This window comes from Diabrotica undecimpunctata, chromosome 2, assembly GCF_040954645.1.
Source record: "Diabrotica undecimpunctata isolate CICGRU chromosome 2, icDiaUnde3, whole genome shotgun sequence".
Taxonomy (NCBI): domain Eukaryota; kingdom Metazoa; phylum Arthropoda; class Insecta; order Coleoptera; family Chrysomelidae; genus Diabrotica; species Diabrotica undecimpunctata.
The window spans coordinates 131,624,867-131,644,683 of NC_092804.1; the positions used below are offsets into that span (position 1 = coordinate 131,624,867).

The 19,817-nt window shown below is 34.3% G+C and overlaps 1 protein-coding gene across 1 annotated transcript in view; it reads right to left on the minus strand.

Moving 5' to 3' along the window:
- Positions 1 to 2,568: 2,568 nt before the first annotated feature.
- LOC140433450 (uncharacterized) overlaps positions 2,569 to 19,817 on the minus strand; it is a 29,160-nt gene continuing 11,911 nt past the window's right edge. Inside the window, exons 3-5 of the mRNA XM_072521450.1 lie at positions 14,754 to 14,855; positions 14,525 to 14,680; positions 2,569 to 2,698 (exon numbers count right to left, since the gene is read on the minus strand). Coding sequence (XP_072377551.1) covers positions 2,642 to 2,698; positions 14,525 to 14,680; positions 14,754 to 14,855 — 315 coding nt within the window. The 3' untranslated portion in view covers positions 2,569 to 2,641. The remainder of the gene's footprint in view (positions 2,699 to 14,524; positions 14,681 to 14,753; positions 14,856 to 19,817) is intronic.

Sequence of the window (19,817 nt, forward strand, 5' to 3'; positions counted from 1 at the left end):
TGCATTGTTCGCGTATACTTTTGTTGGTTTGTCTGTCTCTCAATGATATGCCCGCTATTGATCTTAATACTTTCATTTCGATATTGTTGATTTATTGTTTCGTCTTTCTTGTATCGGCCCTTGTCTCCGCTGCATATGTTAGGATTGGTCTTACTGTTGTCTTGTATACTTTCATTTTGCTTTCCATGGTCAGATCTTTGTTTCTCCATATGGTTTCTCGGAGGCAACCACTTACTCTTGCCACTTTTGATGCTTGCCTTGTGGTCTCTGTTCTTATATCCTTGTCACTAGTGATCTCTACTCCTAGGTAATTGAATTTCATTAAAATCGTAGACCAATTTTCGAAATCAAATTCAAGAATTCCATTATAATCTGTGCCTTCTAAGAATTGCAAGGCAAAACAGACGTTGATAAAGATGTTAAGAGAGACATGGGGAATCTAAAAATTGCATTCCACAACATATCTCCTCAACTAAGCAAAATTCTTGGCGAATTGGTTTCTAGTACTCGTACAGAGTATATCGAAATAAAAAGAAAAAGACAGTTAAGATCGAAGGTAGGAGAGGAGCCGGCCGCAAACAATTATCCTGGTTAAGGAATATTAAAGAATGGACAGGAATACACAATACAGGCGAGCTGTGTCACGCCGCCAAGAACAGAATTCTAGTAATGAGATAGTCGCCTACGCACTTTGGTGTATGGCATGTTAAGAAGAAGAAGTTAAGATTTGATTTCACGTACAGAGGATGCGCAAGCGCCCTGCGCAATTGTTCTACAATTTTGCCGTCTATTTCTTGTTTGCATCTACGCGGCTCTTTACTGATCACCATACATTTAGTTTTTTCTACTGATATTCTCATATTAAGTTTGTTTGCTGTGATATTGAAGGTGTGGAGCTGCCTTTGTAGGTTATCTTCGTTATCAGCAATTAGTACTGCATCATCGGCATAACTTTGAGATGTAATAGAATAAATTTGCATGTCCAATAGGACACGGCAAAACTTTTTAAAGTTCATAAACTAAAACTGTCACATCATCAGCAGTCTTCTGTTTGTCGTTTTGTTTTTCTTCTCGGTTTAATACCTTTTCCTTTAAATGTGTGTCTTCCAATTTAGCTTTCTCGGCTTCTGAACAATTAAGAGAAGGTCTATTTAGGGCAAAAATTGTAGAAACAATGTGTTAGAATATGAAAGGAAATCCCAATGAAATTTGGAGGAAAACAGCCAGTATCGTTAGGGATACTGCAATTGAAATACTTTGAAAAATCGTCAGGAAAGAAGTATGAGGATAAAGAGACCTGGTGGTGGTTGAAAAAAAAGCGAAAATATCATTAGCAAAAGCTTAAGCAGAAGCATATACAAATCTATACGATCAACTTGATGCCAGGGAGGGTGAAGCAATATTTTAATTAGATCAGATGTATCGATGTATCACGAAAAGGATCTCAACAAAAATGGCAAAAATTTCTTAGTTGGATCATCAGATGATACTTCTGAGAAAGTGCGGACATCATTAGGAGAGACAGGAATATGTTAGCACAGGTTTATTTAATAGAATTTTGTAAGTGGGACAAATGCTAGACGAGTGGAGGAGCAGTATATTAGTACATGTTTACAAAAACAAGAAAGATGTACAACAATTTACAAACTACAGGGCCATAGAACTACTTAATCACACCATGAAAATATGGAAGAAAATAATTGATAGACGGATACGCGAAGAAACCGAAATATCCAATAATCAGTTTGGCTTTATGCAGGGCAGATCAACAAATATTGGCTAAACCGGTTATATTGGCTCAAGTATATGACGATTTAAACTCTATGGATTAATAATTAATTTGAACAGTAGGATATAGGGGGTCTAGAAGTCAATACAAAGAAAACCGAATATTTGTGTGTTGGAGGGCAACAAAAAGATCTCATATTACACAACAGAATCACGATAAAGCACTGTTACGACAGAGCTAACATTATAAAGAGTCATAAGGGAAAGAAATGCGGTAGATAGGAAAATCATTACAATGTTAAACTATATTTTGTGGGATCAATCCATCAGCAAAGAAAATAAAAATAAAATATAGGAGACTAGTGAAAACTATCACTCTATATAGCTATGAAGTAAGGTCACTGAAAGAACGAACATTGGCAATGCTGAGAGCAACGAAAATGGACTTTTGGAGAAGAACTGCAGGAAGATCTAGAAGAGAAAGGATTTACAATGAACGGATTAGGTAAAATAAAGTAAATAATGTGAATCCAACCAACGATCATAGATGACTTATAAATTTAATTTATTAACGTTTGTATTTGAGAACGATTTCCGAAGTGGAAATTGAAACGTCAATAAACTTACTTTAATCTTCAATTTTGGCTTATTCCCATTAAAATAGTAATGACTTGAAACTATATCTTGAAACGCCAATGCTATAATTTTTATCATAATCATCATATCATTGTCTATGATGTAAACCACTTGTTATAAATTTCCGCAATTCGATTTGACTGTACATATTTTATTTTTTTATTGTTAAAAAAAAAGTTAACATAACAAAAATGAAAGAATAAATACAAGAATTGTCCAGGTTACTTTATTTTTTAAAGTATACATATATATTATTTAATCTATAAACAACAAATTTTTATTGCTTCTTCATCGACTCAAAATACGTTATATAAGCATGAACTACCCTGATGACCTGTAAAAAAGAGTAATTTAACTGAAAACTTTTTAAAACTTTTTCAGAAAAAGTTAAAAAAAAAGTAAAATAGTCAGTTAGTAAAAAAGAGAAGATGAATTTGAAAACTACCATGCAAAGCTTTTTTATTTAATACCAGTATAAATCGGCTATAATACAACCAATTGGATTTAATGGATTGTGTAGGTATATTGCAATGTATGTGTTTTCCTGACTTTACTTAGTAATTGCCATATTACTAAGTAAAGTCAGGAGAGTATCAATCCGAAGAAGAAAAGATTTTTTAATAAAAATTCTCATCTCGGCTGGATTCGTATTCACGACTCTTAAACAGTACATCGTTACTTATATAAAAAATATTTAAAAGTAAGCGGAAAAAAGATTTTACTTTAACGTAATCGTCAGCCAAACTTCAAATATTAACTTCGAATTAAAAATTCGCAAAAAAAATGGAGCAGGATATTGCAAATTCGGACAATCAAAAATGAAGTAGTGGACAGATTCGAATGTAGATATAAGGATCGAATCGTTTGTAATGCTCCTTTGTCCGCTTCTTCTCGACCGACGATGGTAAATACAATAAAACGTTGAAGTTTTGGAGTAAAAATTATGGTTTTATTGACAGCTACTAATAATTAGACTAAAGATGATGGTTAGGTAACTTTCTACAATAGACTGCGCTCGAATGAGCTCAAATCCCCAATTTATAATCTCACAAATAATGTATACCTCAGCACAGAGGTTATTGCTTCTATCATACTAACAAACTTTGAACTATGAGCTTACAATACAATTTAATCTAGGCCGTAATTGCAACACTTAGGTAGTTCAATTGGAAAATATGTTATTCGGCAATTTATTACGTTGTAGGTAAATGAACTAATTATTAAAATATTACACGATATGTTTTCACAACGTTTTAATTATACACGGTGAAACTATAAAATATTAAGAAGTTAATAATGTGAAATTACAAATTAAAGGATTAATTTGTGATTGAACATATGGGCCACTATATAAAATAAGCAGACGACCAATAGAAAATATATAAATACATATAAAATATAAAATAATAATAATATAACAATAATCCTAACAATAATTCACTCAGTTTTTGAATTATTATCTCACCCGAGCAGTGCTACCTATAACTTGAATATTTAGAATTTATGATTCAGCTAGACTATCTAATTCAAATCTAAGCTCATTAAGTGAAACTGATCTAGGAGGGGCTTTCTTTAAAGTTTTACTTAAATTTGGTTGTGATACCGTATGTGTTCGAGGCGCTTGATGAGGTTGGATGCAAGAACCTTGATGCCTTTGTTTTCTGGCTCTCTTGGAGTTTCGAATATATTTGACTACCTTCCATATAATGACAATTAACATAACAATGGATATAGTAACTAGTCTCGTGGTTAAATAAGGAATCCACTGATAGTTAGCAATTGTTTTCCACGTATGTTCGGATTTATCTTGGTCAAACTGCTCTGCTTAAAGTACAATATTTGGCAACTCATCTCCCCGAATATCCATATTATTTCTGGGAATGTTGTTCTGCTTTATGATTGGCCTATGCATAAGCTCTTCAATGGGACTGATGGAAGTCTTTAAATAACTTCCAATTGCTGTTTCTAATCCATTACTGGATGTGAGTAATATTATGTTTCGAGTCTGAGTAACGCATTTTGGTGACAGTTTTATAAAACTGATCGAGAACCATCGCACATTATAGCTTAATTTATAGCCTATGGTGGAATGACTAGCCAGAGGTTCGGTGTGCTCATTTTCAACCAATTAACTTCCTTTATCGTGTATTCTATTATATTGCAAGTGGTGTTGGTAGTTCTATCATATATTTCATTTAAGATACAGTTTGGCTGAGTATCCATATTAATGATTCCCATTGGTGAACATGCTAACTCTTCTTTGTTTAATTCTATACACCTTCCTTTATCTTAATATGTCACTTCAAAATAATGTAAGTTATTGTAATCTACTGCAAGTAGATTCCTTGGGACCAACAACGAGCGCACAACACCACCTTTCACCGACAACGGAAGAGCTGTGACTCTCAGTAGGTTGTATCCAGTGTTGTCAATTATTAGGAAATAGCCAATATTGACGATGTCTCCTTCTTCATTTTGTACGACCATATCTATTATTGGCTGCCTTCTTATATCTACTCCTTGTGGAAGGATCCTTGTAGCATTCGAAATGATTGACTCTATTTGTCCGGGTTTTATAATATCTATGAAGTATCCATGATTGTATTGAAGATTTAATATTTTTTCTTATGTGTTCGAATATTCTTTTGCATATTCCATTGCACGGTTATAAGTCGTTTCCACTTTAAGTCGTATGTACTCTTTCTCTAATGTGTCAGCTCTATATGAGACATCACTTAGGCCCTTAGACATTTCCTTAGTTCCGTTTATCAGTGTTTCTCGGCTCGAAGCTTTCGAAATGTGGTGTTATAGGCGCATCTTACGTATATCCTGGGTTGACAGAGTTACTAATGTGGAGGTCCTGCGTAGAATGGGAAAAGAATGTAAAATTCTCATGACCGTCAACACTAAAAAGTTGGAATATCTAGAACATGTAATGAGAAATCAAGAACGTTACGGCCTTCTCCAGCTGATTCTCCAAGGGAAGGTAAATAGCATGAGAGGACCGGGAAGAAGACGCATTTCCTGGCTTCAAAATTTACGAAAGTGGTATAACACGACTACCACTGAACTGTTCCGCGCTGCAATAAACAAAGTAAAGATAGCCGTGATGATCGCCAACATCCGGAACGGATAGGCACTTTAAGAAGAAGAAGTGCTTCTCGGGACCTATTTAAATGTCCGTTTATTCTTTCTTGTGTAGAGTTAATCGAGGCTATTGTTTGTAACATCAGCTTAGTCTGATGTTTTGAATTTTTTATTAGATCCTTCTGATTGTCGTCCAAGTAATCTATGTTCCTGTATACTTCATCATTTACCCCAAATACTGATGTGAGGACTGTTCCTAGAAGACCCCTCTTCGGCCTTCTTTTAACTTCCAGATCTAATGCTCGACTTATCATTTTTGCTCGTTCTTGTTCCTCTTTTAGCTGGCTCGATAGTGAATCACAATTTATTATATTGCTTGTCTTACACATATCTTCCAGCGTTTTTACCATTGAGTCTATCGTTCGTTCACCATCTAAAATCTTTTTCTTTTCTAGATGAGTTTTTATACTAAATATCCCTCGATCTATGTATACATCGCTTAGATGCTCTGAATATAATCCGGGAGATGGGGTATAAATTTTGTACAAATCTGCATTTGATGGCTTCAAAAATACTAAAAATAGGATGCAAAACATAAATTTTCTCCACATACTACGTGCTCTATTTGTCTTTCGTGAGGTGGGCTCTTGTACTATTGATATTAACTTGTGTATAGGATGAGTATTTACTTTTCCGTTCGCTTTTTGAACTGTTGCGACTCTTGTCAAACCTTCAGCTCCGGGATGTGTTTCGATTATCTTCGCTAGTGGCCATTTCCCCGGCGAGGTGTCATCCTCCTTTATTATCACCACTTCTTCTTTTTCTAGGTTTGTAATGGGTTTTTGCCACTTATATCGCTGTTGTAGATTTGACAAGTAGTCATGTCTCCAACTGTTCCAAAAATCTCTTTTTACTTTTTCTAACTGCCTCCTCCTTTGTGGCATATTCATGTTTGTACTCAACTCTTCCTCCCTATTTGGCGAAATTAGTTCTCTCCCAATTAGGAGGTATCCTGAGGTTATTATTATTCTGTTCTCCGTATCAGCGCATAAAGGTCGGGAATTCATGTATGCCTCTATTTGAACTAGCACTGTGCTTAGCTCTTCGTATGTTAACGAACTATCCCCAATTACTCTCTTCAAGTGATATCTCATAATTTTAACAACACTTTCCCATAAACCTCTAAAATGTGGCCCATACGTTGGTGTGAAGTACCAATGTGTTCCTAATATTGTTAAGGTGTCAGTTAATGATGCATTCACTTTCTCACTATTTTGGAATAACAGGTTTGCTGCTCCTACAAATTTTGTTACATTGTCACTGTATACATATATGACTGCACTGTCCCCTTCTTGAAATAAATCTCTTAAATGCAGCTACAAATGCATTCGTTGTCATATCGCTTACTACTTCGAGATGTATAGCTTTTGTGGCTAGGCATACAAATATGCTACATATCATTTATAGCTCTTGTACCCTCTTCCTTTGGTTGCTCTTATTTTGATTGGTCCGGCGTAGTCTACACCACTATCTGCAAATGGATGAGCTTGGTTTACCCTCGCTCTTGGTAAACTTCCCATTAATTATTGAGCCGCTTCGGCCTTGTATCTTTTACATTTGACACAAGTGTTTATTTCTTCTCGCACTACTCTTTTTCCGTGCGTGATCCAAAATCTTTTCTTTATGTAGTGCAGAGTTTGTTGTAGGCCTCCATGCAACGTTTTTGTATGGCAATGTTGTATTATTAGTTTACTTAATTTGCTTTTGTGAGGTATTATTAAGGGATGCTTTCCATCATATGTTAACTCAGAGTTCTGAAGTCTCCCTGTAACCCGTAATATACCATGGTTATCCACATAGGGTAGTAAGTTTAATAGTTTACTCCTTCCGTTAAGTGGTTTTCCATTCTTTAGCGTTTTTATCTCTTCTGTATAATATAATTCTTGAGTATTCTTTATTACTTTTTGCAAGGTATTTTCTAATTCTTAAGAGGTGAGTTGTTCATGTTCTACCTCTCTTTTTTGCACTTGTCTGCAAATCTAATGCAGTGAGATAGTACTCGTTGTATTCTATTCAAATTTGAAAAACTTTCGCAGATGTCACTAACCTTGACGGTTGTGTTAGCTATTATTTCTATTCTCTTTTTGTCTTCGTCGGTATCCAATCTCTCTGGTAGTGGAAACCTAATATTTGTTTGTTTTAGCCAGATTGGTTCATTCCACCATAGGCCCATCCTCACTAATTCTTTTGCTTTTATCCCTCTAGATAAATAGTCTGCTGGGTTTTCTTTTGTATCTACTTTAAACCAGCGATCAGGTTGTATGGTGCCTACTATTTCCGTTACTCTGTTCGCTACAAACGTTTTCCATCTATTTGGTTATCCTTGTATCCACGCCAGAGTAATTTCCACATCACTGCGATTTAGCGCTTGAATTGTTCTTTTCATGAGTCTGCTAAGCAGCAATGCTGCACACAATTCTAACCTCGGTAGTGTTGTTAAACCTTTAACTGGTGCAACGTTTGTTTGGCTACTATAAGGCTTGTTTTTACCTCAGGACATAATGTTTTAGCATATATTACTGCTCCGTATCCTTTCGTAGATGCATCAGCAAATCCGTGCAATTCTATTTTTCCCTGAATTGGTAAGATTATTCCACCTATGTATTACTATCTCTTCGAGGTATTTTAGCTGTGAGTAATACTTAATCCATCGTTTTTGATCAGAATTATCCAATTCTTTGTCCCAACTTATCCTTTTTGTCCACAAATCTTGTATGAATATTTTTGATTGCATTATCAGTGGCGAAGTCCATCCTAATGGGTCATATATTTTTGCTATTTCCGATAACTACAGCCTCTTTGTTATTTTTTTACGTTCGGTTATATTTATTTTAAATGTTATTACATCTTCAACCGGTGACGAGTGGATCCCTAGCGTTTTATGTATATTTTCTGTGTCTAACGTTTTGAGATCGACACTTTTTAGTTCCTCCGGTATGGTTTCCATTAAATCTTGACTATTACTAAGCCATTTTTTTAATACAAAAACCTCCTTTTTTGAACATTTCTGTTAAGTTTGTTTGAGCTTGATGAGCTTCAGCCAACGTTTCTGATCCAGCTAGCACGTCGTCTACGTACGTCGTACGTCGACACGTACAGCTAGTGGATATTTTAATTTTTCGTCATTATATAATTCCTGTATCGTTCTTAATGCAAGGTATGGCGCTGTCTTCGTACCGTATGTTACTGTTGACAACTGATACTCCTTTATTGGTTCTTTTACAGACTGTATCCATAATATCTTCTGGTAAACTTGATCTTCTTCAGCTATCTTTATTTGCCTAAACATTTTCTCTAGATCTGCCGTTTATGCTATTTTGTACGACCTCCAATTTATTAATATATTTGTAAGATCTTGTTGCAAACGAGGTCCAGAGTGCATTATATCATTGAGACTGATTCCTGTTGAACTTTTACTGGAAGCGTCAAACACGGCCCTGCATTTTGTTGTGATACTATCCTCTTTTACTACTGCATGATGAGGAAGGTAATACTCTTGCTTATTTATGGTTTCGGTTTTATTTAATTTCATGTGACCTAAGTCTTCATATTCCTTCATAAATGTCCTGTACTCTTTTTCTAGGTTTCTGTCTCTTTGAAATTTCGTCTCTAATTGCAGCAGTCTCGCATATGCTTGCTGTTTTGAATCCCCTAATAGGCTTGTATTAGAATTAAAGGGTATTTTAACTTCAAATCTTCCTTCGTTATTCCTTTTTACTGTTCTTTTATAATATTCTTCACACTCTTTTTCTTCTATTGAAAGAGCATTGCTTTGATCTACTTCTTCTAACTCCCAGTATTTTTTTATTTGTTCATCCATTTGTCGTCTAGATATCATGCTGACTACTTGTATATTAGATATATTCTCTTGCTGTGCTATCCCTGACATTATCCAACCCAATTTTGTATTTTGGGTGAGCAAACCATTTTTTGTTCGATCTACTCCGTCCAGTAATATCAAACTATATTCTTTGGCTCCTAATAGAATATTCATTGAACCTGTTTTATTAAAATTTGGATCCGCCAGGACTAAGTTCCTATGGTTCCTTTCTTTCATTTGTATTTCCTTCTCCGGTAGATTTTTTGTTATTTTTCGTAGTATAAGTGCTTCGATCTTCATTTCAAATTCATTTTTGAAATGCGCCTCTAAGTTTAATGTTACGCTCCATTTCGACATCCTTTGGACTTCATTGCCAATTCCAGATATCTGAGCGAGGACAGCCTTTCTTTTTATTCCGAAACTTGTAGCGGCCTGCTCCGTAATGAATGATGACTGCGAGCCTTGGTCAATCAATGCTCTCATCAATTGTGAGCTTTCTTTAGAGTCTCTTACTCGTACTAATGCCGTTGCAAGTAGCACTTCTTTATTCTGATGACTTCTGAGCTCACGGTATTCTCTTGTCTTCTTGACGATCCGTTGTAACTGTTGTCACCTCTGGTCCCACTAGAATTGGGTCTATTTCGTGGCCTTATGTTTTCAGAATTCCTTCTGTTATCATACAGACCTTCTGACCCACTAGAATTTGGTCTATTTTGTAGCCTTCTGTTTTCAGAATTCCTTCTGTTATCATACTGACCTTCTGGCATGTGTAGTAATGAATGGTGCTGTTCACCACATTCTGCACATCTATAAGAGGAATAACATGGTACTTCTCTTTTGTGTAGTGGGCGTCTACCGCACCATTGCTTTTCCTTTATGATTTTGTTTCTTTCACGTACTTGTTGACTTAGAAACGTTGTACATTTGAACAGTTTATGTTTATCAAGACACATCACACAGGTTATCTTCTTCTTTACCTGTTGTCTGTGATCTGTTCCTTTCCTTTCTGTTTTCAACATCTCCAATGTCTGGAATCTTCTTTGTAGGATTTCCCGTGTGAGTTATATGTCGGAATGTCCCTACTGTCTTGAATTGACGTTTCATATAATCTCCTGGTTTCTGTGTCCCACTTTAACATGCTTATCCTTGCTATAAGCGGGCTCCAGGACTCTGTCATTATACCTAATCCACTAATGGCTTCTAAGCATTCGTGGAGAGTATCATGTAATGTTTTCAGCGCCTTTGCTGATGTTTCTTTTATCTCCGCAACCTGAAGTATCTTGTTTATTAATATAAATAGATTCATCTTTGGATTATCGATGTTGCAACATTTTCCAGGCAGCACTGTAGTTTGCTTCTGTTGTGTTTAAATGTTGTATTATTCTACTTGCTTCTCCTCGGAGGCTTGTTTTCAGATCCTGCATTTTTTCCACATTTTATAGTTGGTTATTCTCATGTATCAAACGTTTAAAAATATCATAGAATGTTACCCAGGATTCATACCTTCCCTCAAAACAGGGTAACTTCACTTGGGGTAATATTATTTTTTCTTTCTTGCATCCTTCCGCCTCCAATCTCTTATTTTCTTTTATGTACAACTGCACCCTTCTTTTCATTATATAAAATCTTCCTATTTCACCTTCTTCTAGTGCATCCTGTTCATTGTCCACAGTTATTTCCATTATTAAAGCATCTATTTTTGTACCTCTTCTTTTAAATCCTCTTGTATATCTTCATCGTTTTCGTCGTCTTCCAATAAATGATGAAGTTTTCCCATCCTAATTTCTACTGCTCTAATTTTTGTCGAAGACTTGTATGAATTTTTAATAAATTCCTCTAAAGTTTTTTCGTTTCTTCATTTTTTGTACTTGTTCGTAAAAGATAGATGTAAAATATTTATCATCTTTCGAACTCTTTTCTTCAATTTCTGTGTTTTGATCTTCAAAGTCGTTCTACAATTCATCAAGTGTCTGTCTTTTGATATTTAAGTATTCCCTCGTTCGTTTTTCTTTCCTTAATTTTCGTAAATTATTTAAAAACTTAGTTATTTCTTGACCTAGTTTTTCTTGTTCTGTATATAATCTCTGCATTTCGACTACGTAAGTATATAAGTTTGATCTAAATTCAACTTTTAAAGTCTCAGCAAGATTACCAACAACGCAATAACCTTATTGACAAATGTAATATTATCACTTGTAACCAGAGAAATAAATTCTATAAATATAAAAAAATGCAAAATAAAATTATATGGAATTGAATGAACTCCAAATGTGTATAAAAATAACGATTTGTCACGATATTATGAAAATCAAATGTTTTAAGAATTTCAAATTATAAGAATCAAAATTATCGAATATAATCAATATCAAAATAATCAAGATATTAGATTTGAATTAGCAGTAGACAAAATATTACTATTTTAAATAAAAACGTATGCAAAATAAAAATATTTCAATTAAGTATTATTAAATTTGAAGCTGAAGTTTCTTTAATAATCTTTTTAATTTATAAAAAAATGCGCTGCTCTAAATGATAATAAATATTCAAAAACTTTTTGTTACAGTTTTATCCCGACGTTCACTTGTATGTTCCTGCTTCCTTGTTAGAACTGCAACTGAAACTGGTGAGCTGGATCTCTGGATGCTGCTAAATTTTTCACCTACAAACTGCTGGAACACTAGACTTAAGGACTGCTATTCAGTTTCTCTGGTGATCACAGGCTCTCGTAAGGCTCCTACCCCTAATTTCGGTGCTTTCTGATCTTTTTATTTATTTTTTCTTTTCTCCACACTTCGAATTCGATTGTCGATCTTGTACGGAACTGGGAAACACCTATTCAGGTCGCTAAGGGTCATCTCCTTCGAAGCTCCAATCCAATTAACGCCCTTTTGATGTTGTTTTGTCGAAGAAACAATGGACAGATTCGAATGTAGATATAGGGATCGAATAGTTTGTAATGCCCCTTTGTTCGCTTCTTCTCGATCGACGATGGTAAATACAATAAAACGTTGAAGTTGTGGAGTGAACATTATGGTTTTATTGACAGCTACTAATAATTACACTAAAGATGATGGTTAAGTAACTTTCTACAATAGACTACGCTCAAATTAGCTCAAATCCCCAATTTATAATCTCACAAAATCCTACAAAATCGAAACAATACAGTATAGGAAGACAAACGTAGCAAATGCCTATTGCATATACACCGATGGCTCCAAAATAAAAGAAGGCACAGGATGCGGGATATAATCCAGATCACTGAACCTAAGAATAAAGTGGGGTATGGGTAAAAATGCCAGCGTAGTTCAGACAGAACTGACTGGTATCTCCATAGCCGCAAAAGAGATAACCCAAAAAGGTATAGCAGGGAAAACTATAATGATCTGCACAGATAGCAGACAAGCGCTACTAACCTTGAATAGACCACGTGTCATATCAGGGTTAGTAATGGAGTGTCACGAGTCACTAACTCAAACTTCGAATGGTAATACCATCATCCTGAGGTGGGTTAAAGGGCACAATAGGAATAAAGGCAACCGCATTGCTGACCAATTATCTAGGAAGGCGGCAGGCCTAAGACTCTAAGGACCTGTGGATCTTTTTGGTTGGTCAACTACAACAATCGCGGAAATTGTCAAATGTCACTGTCATACGCAAACCGTAAAAAGATGAGAAGAAGGGCAAGGATGTAAACTTGCCAGGGTAACACTAAGTAACCTTGAAGAGTCAGCATCAAATAAGTACTTGGGAATGACCAGGAAAAACCTACGTTTGACAGTTGGTTTTTTAACTGGTTATTGTCAACTAAGCAAACACCTTCACACACTAGAACTAGCAGACACACCTCTATGTAGGAAGTGTGAACGAGAAGACGAAACTGTGGAGCATGTCCTATGTGAATGCCCGTAGTTATCGTTAATACGAGAGTACGCGTTCGGCGAGTCCTAGCCCACACCTGCCCACATAAGAGAGATGTCTCCTGGTGACTTGTCCACCTTCCTAGAAATGGCAGGATAGACAATGAACTAAGGGTGACAGCTCCCTGGGAGGATGCACAATGGTTCAATTGTGGCCTAAGTGCTGTGAAACTTAACTCACCCTCCCTACTTTACAGATACACATATAAATATACACACTTCATATAGCGAAACGTCGAGAAAAGTTTTTTTATTTTTCAATAATCAGTAAACATATACCCAAGAAATAATAAAAACATTGTAAACTACACATCTTATAATATAAAGTGCCAGATATTCATGCTTATATTATATATTTGATTGCCTAATGCCTATATATTTGATATTAACCGACTAACAGGCCAAGCGTTAGTGTTCTAATAAAAACTTTGCTTCGCACGTGACGTCACACAGTGCGATTATAGCGTGCGCAATACCGCATACCGGTATTTGTGTATCGTGTCACCAGACTAAAATTCGGCCACGTCTGTTATCCCGCACATTTATATAAAATTAAATTAATACAGTTAGCAAATTGCAATACCATAAGTGACTTAGATAATATATTTTTTGCATGCCTTAAGTATGTGATACAAAGAAATATATTATATATTCAGCTATTGCAAGAAAACGTGTATCCCCCGTATAATCTTATGAACTTACTAGCTCTGAACAAATAGTCAATCGTAAATTGCAACTTTAGCTTAGATCCAGCTTTGTTACCTGTTTTTTTCCCAGGTAATAATATCCCTTTTTTGTGGTCTACTTAGTCTGTGGTTAGTCACACTGAACGACCCCTGGGCGTGAAAAGTTTTTTTCCCTTCCCTATCCTTAATTGTTCAATTAGGTTCGTAATAGTCTTAGTGTATGGTAGAGTAGGTTTAGTTAGGCGTTAATTTTAAGAAATGTGGCTGGCTAAATAGGCACAGCTCCCAAAGGCCAAAACAAAGCTAATAAATTACTACCCGTGGTGATAGGCCTCAGCCATACAGTCACTGTGAGAACAAGCCATAGCTTTGTGCAACCGTCGCTTAAGATTGTCACATTTGGTGATGAATTTAGTATACAATACGATGATATTTTAAAATACAAAATAAAAATGTTTCGGGATTTTGTTAAATGTGCAATATGATTGAAAAAAAAATGGATTTATTCAGTTTGGCGGTTTCACATTTTGTAGCAAAATACTCGTCCGAATTGAATATCATATGCAAATATTACTATAGAGAAAACCAACCCTTAGTAATGTTTCTCGATTTATAGCAGAAAATGTGAAACATGTTAATACCAATGGTTCCTGGATTTGTAATAATAACATAATAAACATCTCGCAGTTTCTTTTGTCCCATTGATACCATCTACACTCTGTGACGTTGTTGAAGAAGTTCTCGCTCTAAAATAAAATTATTATGAATGATTTTATGTATACATACTGCATACAATATTTCAAGAAGTACGGTTCTTACTTCAATTTGAAGTTGATGGCCAACTTCACTTCCGATAAGCAATATTAAAAGACCATTCAAAAACATTTGAACATATGGTATACGCTGGGCTTCTCTTGTTACCTAAAAAGTTGTTGAAATGAGTAATAAAATAGTAATTTAATAGTTTATACTTTTTATTATCAGTTAGTAAGACAATAAGGGCAAAATTAAAAAACGAAGTTAAATTCTACTTTTTTATATTTTTTTTTTTTTTTTTGTTGAAGATTCAATAAAATGGACACAAAATTACATAATGGAGAATGTTTTTTAAGACCGAGCAAAAAATAAACACTTAGACAATTTTTTGTCCAGAAGATAACGTTTTACTTGTTCAGACCGGAAAATGGTCGAAAAAGAACCGCCAAAATCTTTTTCTCTATTTTTTATCTTTCTAATCGCTGTTTGATAATGTCTGCCTTGTTTTCGTTACTATGATAATTTTTCGACTGTTCTAACAACCATTCAAATTTCGTCATTTTCTGTCATGTGGAACAATTCCAACCAACCATGTCAACATTAGACTGATAATTGCATTCAGTGCAATTTTCAATCCCTAAAACACGATCGAGTTTGACAACTTCATCCAAATAAATTTCAAAATGTCACGTTTCAGCAATGAGAATGTTCAAAGTATAAATGCGCTAATCAAAGAAAAAATTTCCAGAAATACAACCTACAGTCACAAATAATATATTTGGGGAATATTCATGGAATTTTCTAATAATATAATAAATAATCTAATGTTTACTTAAATTTCAATAATTGTACTTTCACTAACTGTACTTTTAATAAATAAATGTTTCGTTATGTTGAGTTATGATTATTTTTTCGAAAAATTATCCGCCGAATATCCCTCGGACATTGATGAATGCCTCATAATTTCATGACAAATTTCTCAAGCTCGTTGCTTGGTAACAGCACGAAGCCGAAGGCTTCGTGCTGTTACTAAGGAACGAGCTTTCGATTGTCATGAAATTATCTCGTCTGTTATCAATGTCCTAGGGATATTACTACTGATAACAAGGTTGCGATTTATTATAAATCGACAGGTGATTTATAATTTGTTTTTTGTCAAACTCGTTTCGCGCGTTCGTAAATTTAAAAATATAGATTCAGATTTTAAATTGTCCGACACAGAAAATGAAATTCCAGATGAGATTTTGGAAGCAGCAAGGAAAGCGAATTACGATATATTTCAAGTAAAATCGCAATGGCGGCCGGTCAGGGTCGGCAGGGTCGGTAGGGTCGGCAGTGCCGACCCACACCTTTATAGATATTATAGATTTTTTTAATATTTAATTTAATCAGTATTTCAATAATTAATTGTGGCAGGTAATCAGTTGATGTCATTTGTTTTTGTGAAATAAAAAAATATCTGTGAGATAATAAAGACTAAATTTTATTCATGGTTTTTAAAAGAATTCGACCAATTCGACCAGACCAAATTTTATTCATGGTTTTTAAAAGAATTCGTCCAATCTGAGCATTAAGTGATCTCTGCGTAGACACTTTTCAAATTGATGATCCGATATCGGAGACATCCATCCGCCTGTGAATTCTTAAAAAGGCACGTTTTGGTTTTTCGGCAAGCCAATCCCAACCTTGACGATTTACTTGTAAAAATCAACGGAATATTAGTTGATTAGCAACCAAACATACATTTATTTCCATATGAACTTAATTACCAAGTACGGCAAATTTAAATTTGCCGATGCTTCATTTGGATTGGTGATTGGTCGCGAACTGTACATTGCGAGCGCGGAATGAAATGTTATTTCATATAAGAACGTAAGTAGTAAAGTGAAGTGATATTCAGTGCACGAACTAGCCTTTATGTGATTTATTTTTATTTTCTAAAGTAATACTGGGATACGTTACGTCTGCCGTAAATAGTTAAAGGTTAAAGGGTTTTTTGACATTATTAGAAGTTGTTTTTTAAATTAAAGTGTAAACAAATTCAGGTAAATTAACTTAAAAAATGCAAGCCATGGGAGAAACTGTAAGTATTGATAAGTCTGATATTGTAAATTATATTTTGCATAATGGGTTTTCATCTATTCCATACTAAGAACAAATTGTTATTAAAAATAAGGGGCGTCCTTTGCCTAAAATGTCCCGGCTTATAAATATTAGTGCGGGTAAGGGAAGTAATAGATCATTTTCAGATAATTGGTACAGCAAGTACTCATGGCTTACTGGGAGTGAAATAAAAAACAAACTTTTCTGTTGGCCTTGCATTTTATTTTCGACAAATAGGGGCAAACATCAAAATCCGTGGTGTGAATCTGGTTACGATAATTTAAAGGAATTATTTAGGGCTTTACATAAACATGATATTTCGAAAGATCATACTTACAGCCAGAATAAATTAGATTTATTTGGAAAACAAAATATCTATGTTTCATTAGATAATGCCCAACGTAAAAATGCTATTAAACATAACGAAATTGTAAAAAATAATCACACAGTTTTACGTCGTTTAATTGATATTGTAATTTTTTAAGTTGTCAGGAATTATCTTTTAGGGGACACGATGAATCGGAGCATTCGTTAAATCAAGGTAATTATAGAGAACTAATAAAAATGTTTAAGAAATACGATTTGGAATTTTCTAATTTACTTTCTGATTCGAAGACATTTAGCGGTGTATCTAAAACAATCCAGAATGAATTAATAGAATCAATTAGTTACATTTTGAGTAACGTTATTGAATCTGAGATTCAGGAAACCATTTGCTTTTCACTAGAAGTAGATGAAACTACCGACATATCATGTCATTCACAATTATCAATTGTTGTTCGATACGCGTTACGTTGTAATATCTATGAGAGGTTTTTAGGTTTTACAGACGTGAGTAAAAGCCATAAGGCAGAATATATTTTTGGTGTTTTAAAGGACAGATTAAAATTTTTTGATATCAAAAGTAATCAAAAATTGCACCGCAAGCTTTATTTACTCACTGTCATGCGCATAGAATGAATTTAGTTTTGCAGGATACATGTAAAAAAAATTAAAGAATGTCGTCTTTTGTTTGTCAGTTTAAGCGGATTTGCTTCATTTTTCTCAAACTCGCCCAAACGGACTAATGTTTTAGAACGGTTTGTTTCGAAACCAATGCCAACAGTTTGTCAGACTCGATGGAATTTTAAATCTCGGTTAGTTTTCACTGTAGCAGATTTTCGTGAACAGCTTTTGGAAGTTTATTAATGTTTTGTAACGTAGTGACGTTTTGGACTCGCTTGATATTTCCGAACCCCAAAAAAAAGACAAAGGCATGACACAGAAACAGATCTCGAAAAACGAGTATATTTTGAAATTTTGGATACTATTATTATGCAAATAGATACTCGTTTTTCGAATTTTGAAGATTTGCAAATTTTTGACCTCTTTGACGATTCAAAATTTAAAAGTTACGCCAAAGAGTTTCCAAGATATTTATTAGACAGGTTAGTTAAAAATTATCCATCATTCTTTAATAAAATAAAATTAGAAAATGAATTAAAAGTTTTATATGCTGATCCAAATATTTTCGGAAGATGGAATAAGTTACAAGATATGTATAATTTTATATACCTACTACAATTCATTACAACAAACTGTTACCGAAATTAATAAATTATTGTCATTAATTCTCTCATTACCACCAACGTCTGCCTCAAATGAACGAGATTTCTCTTGCCTTAAAAGAATCAAAACGTATTGTCGAAATACCATGAAACAAGAGAGAATGTCAAGCTTATCTCAAATGTCAATAGAAAAAAAACTTTTAAAATCTCTCCCAAACTCTAATAAATTTTACGATGACGTTATAACCCATTTTGCTACTTCCAAACAACGTAGACTAGAGTTAATTTATAAACATATTTAGGTTCTAAATTTATAGGAAAAAACAAGAAAACAACAAATCTCCTATTGATTGAAGTCTTTATTAGTCGGTATACCTATCTGAGGAGACAAAAAATACCTTGCCGACCTTGTCTCTCAAGCCACGAGCCGCCACTGTAAAATCACCAACCCGTTACGAGAAGTCATTCGACGCATTTAAAAATTAGTGTCAAGAAAACATGCAAAACATATAAATAAAAACGTCCCGTTGCCATAGTTTGTTTAAACATTTCAAAAACTAGCTTCGTCAACATTATGGAGGCTATATTATTCTCGAACTATCGGACGTAAAAGTATTCCATTACTTTTATTGATCATAAATTTATGTTAACCAGGTCTGGTTCCACTTCTCTCTTGGGGAGTTGTCGAGTATACTTATAGAAGTAACATCCATCCTATTATCATTGAAAATTTTTCAAGTCGGTCTTGCAAAATATCTTTTTTGTCAAAATGGAATATTAATTCGGCTAAATGGATCAATTTTAAAAATTATATAGACAAAGCTTTGGAATATCTCGTAATGAAAGATAATATAAATGAATCTTTAGAAAATTTAGTTATGTCATCTTGCAGAGTGCAACACTCTTCATCGGCAAAATAAATCTCATAAAAAATCGGTGGCACCCTATGCATTGGTGGAAGTCGGAGTGTAACAAAGCCGTACGTGCCAGCAAAACAGCTTTTTAATACATTTAAAAAGCATAGCTACTATTAACTAGAAAAATGAAAACTAAAGCTCAATGTTTAATAAATCAAACAAAAAACTCCAGTTGGGTCCATCTATCAGTAACAGTTTCAATCCTGTAAGGAAAGTATACTACTTACAAAAAAGGGAGATGTTTTAAAAAATTAAGATTATACTACGCTGTTTCAAAAAATTAAAAACTGTGCAGTATACAACTTATGAAATAAACATCGATGAAAATGATGTTAACAGTGAAACACATAAAACATTAATGTTTGTATTTTGAGAACGATTTCCGTAAGTGGAAGGTGAAATGTCAATAAACGTACTTTAACCTTTAATTGTGGCTTATTCCCAATAAAATAGTAAGAAATTTCTATTCCTCACTTTAGTCGACAAAGTATATATGTCCGCTGGCAACTTCGACTTCTATCATTCACCTCAATTCTGAAGAAAGGAAAGTAGTTCTTCAT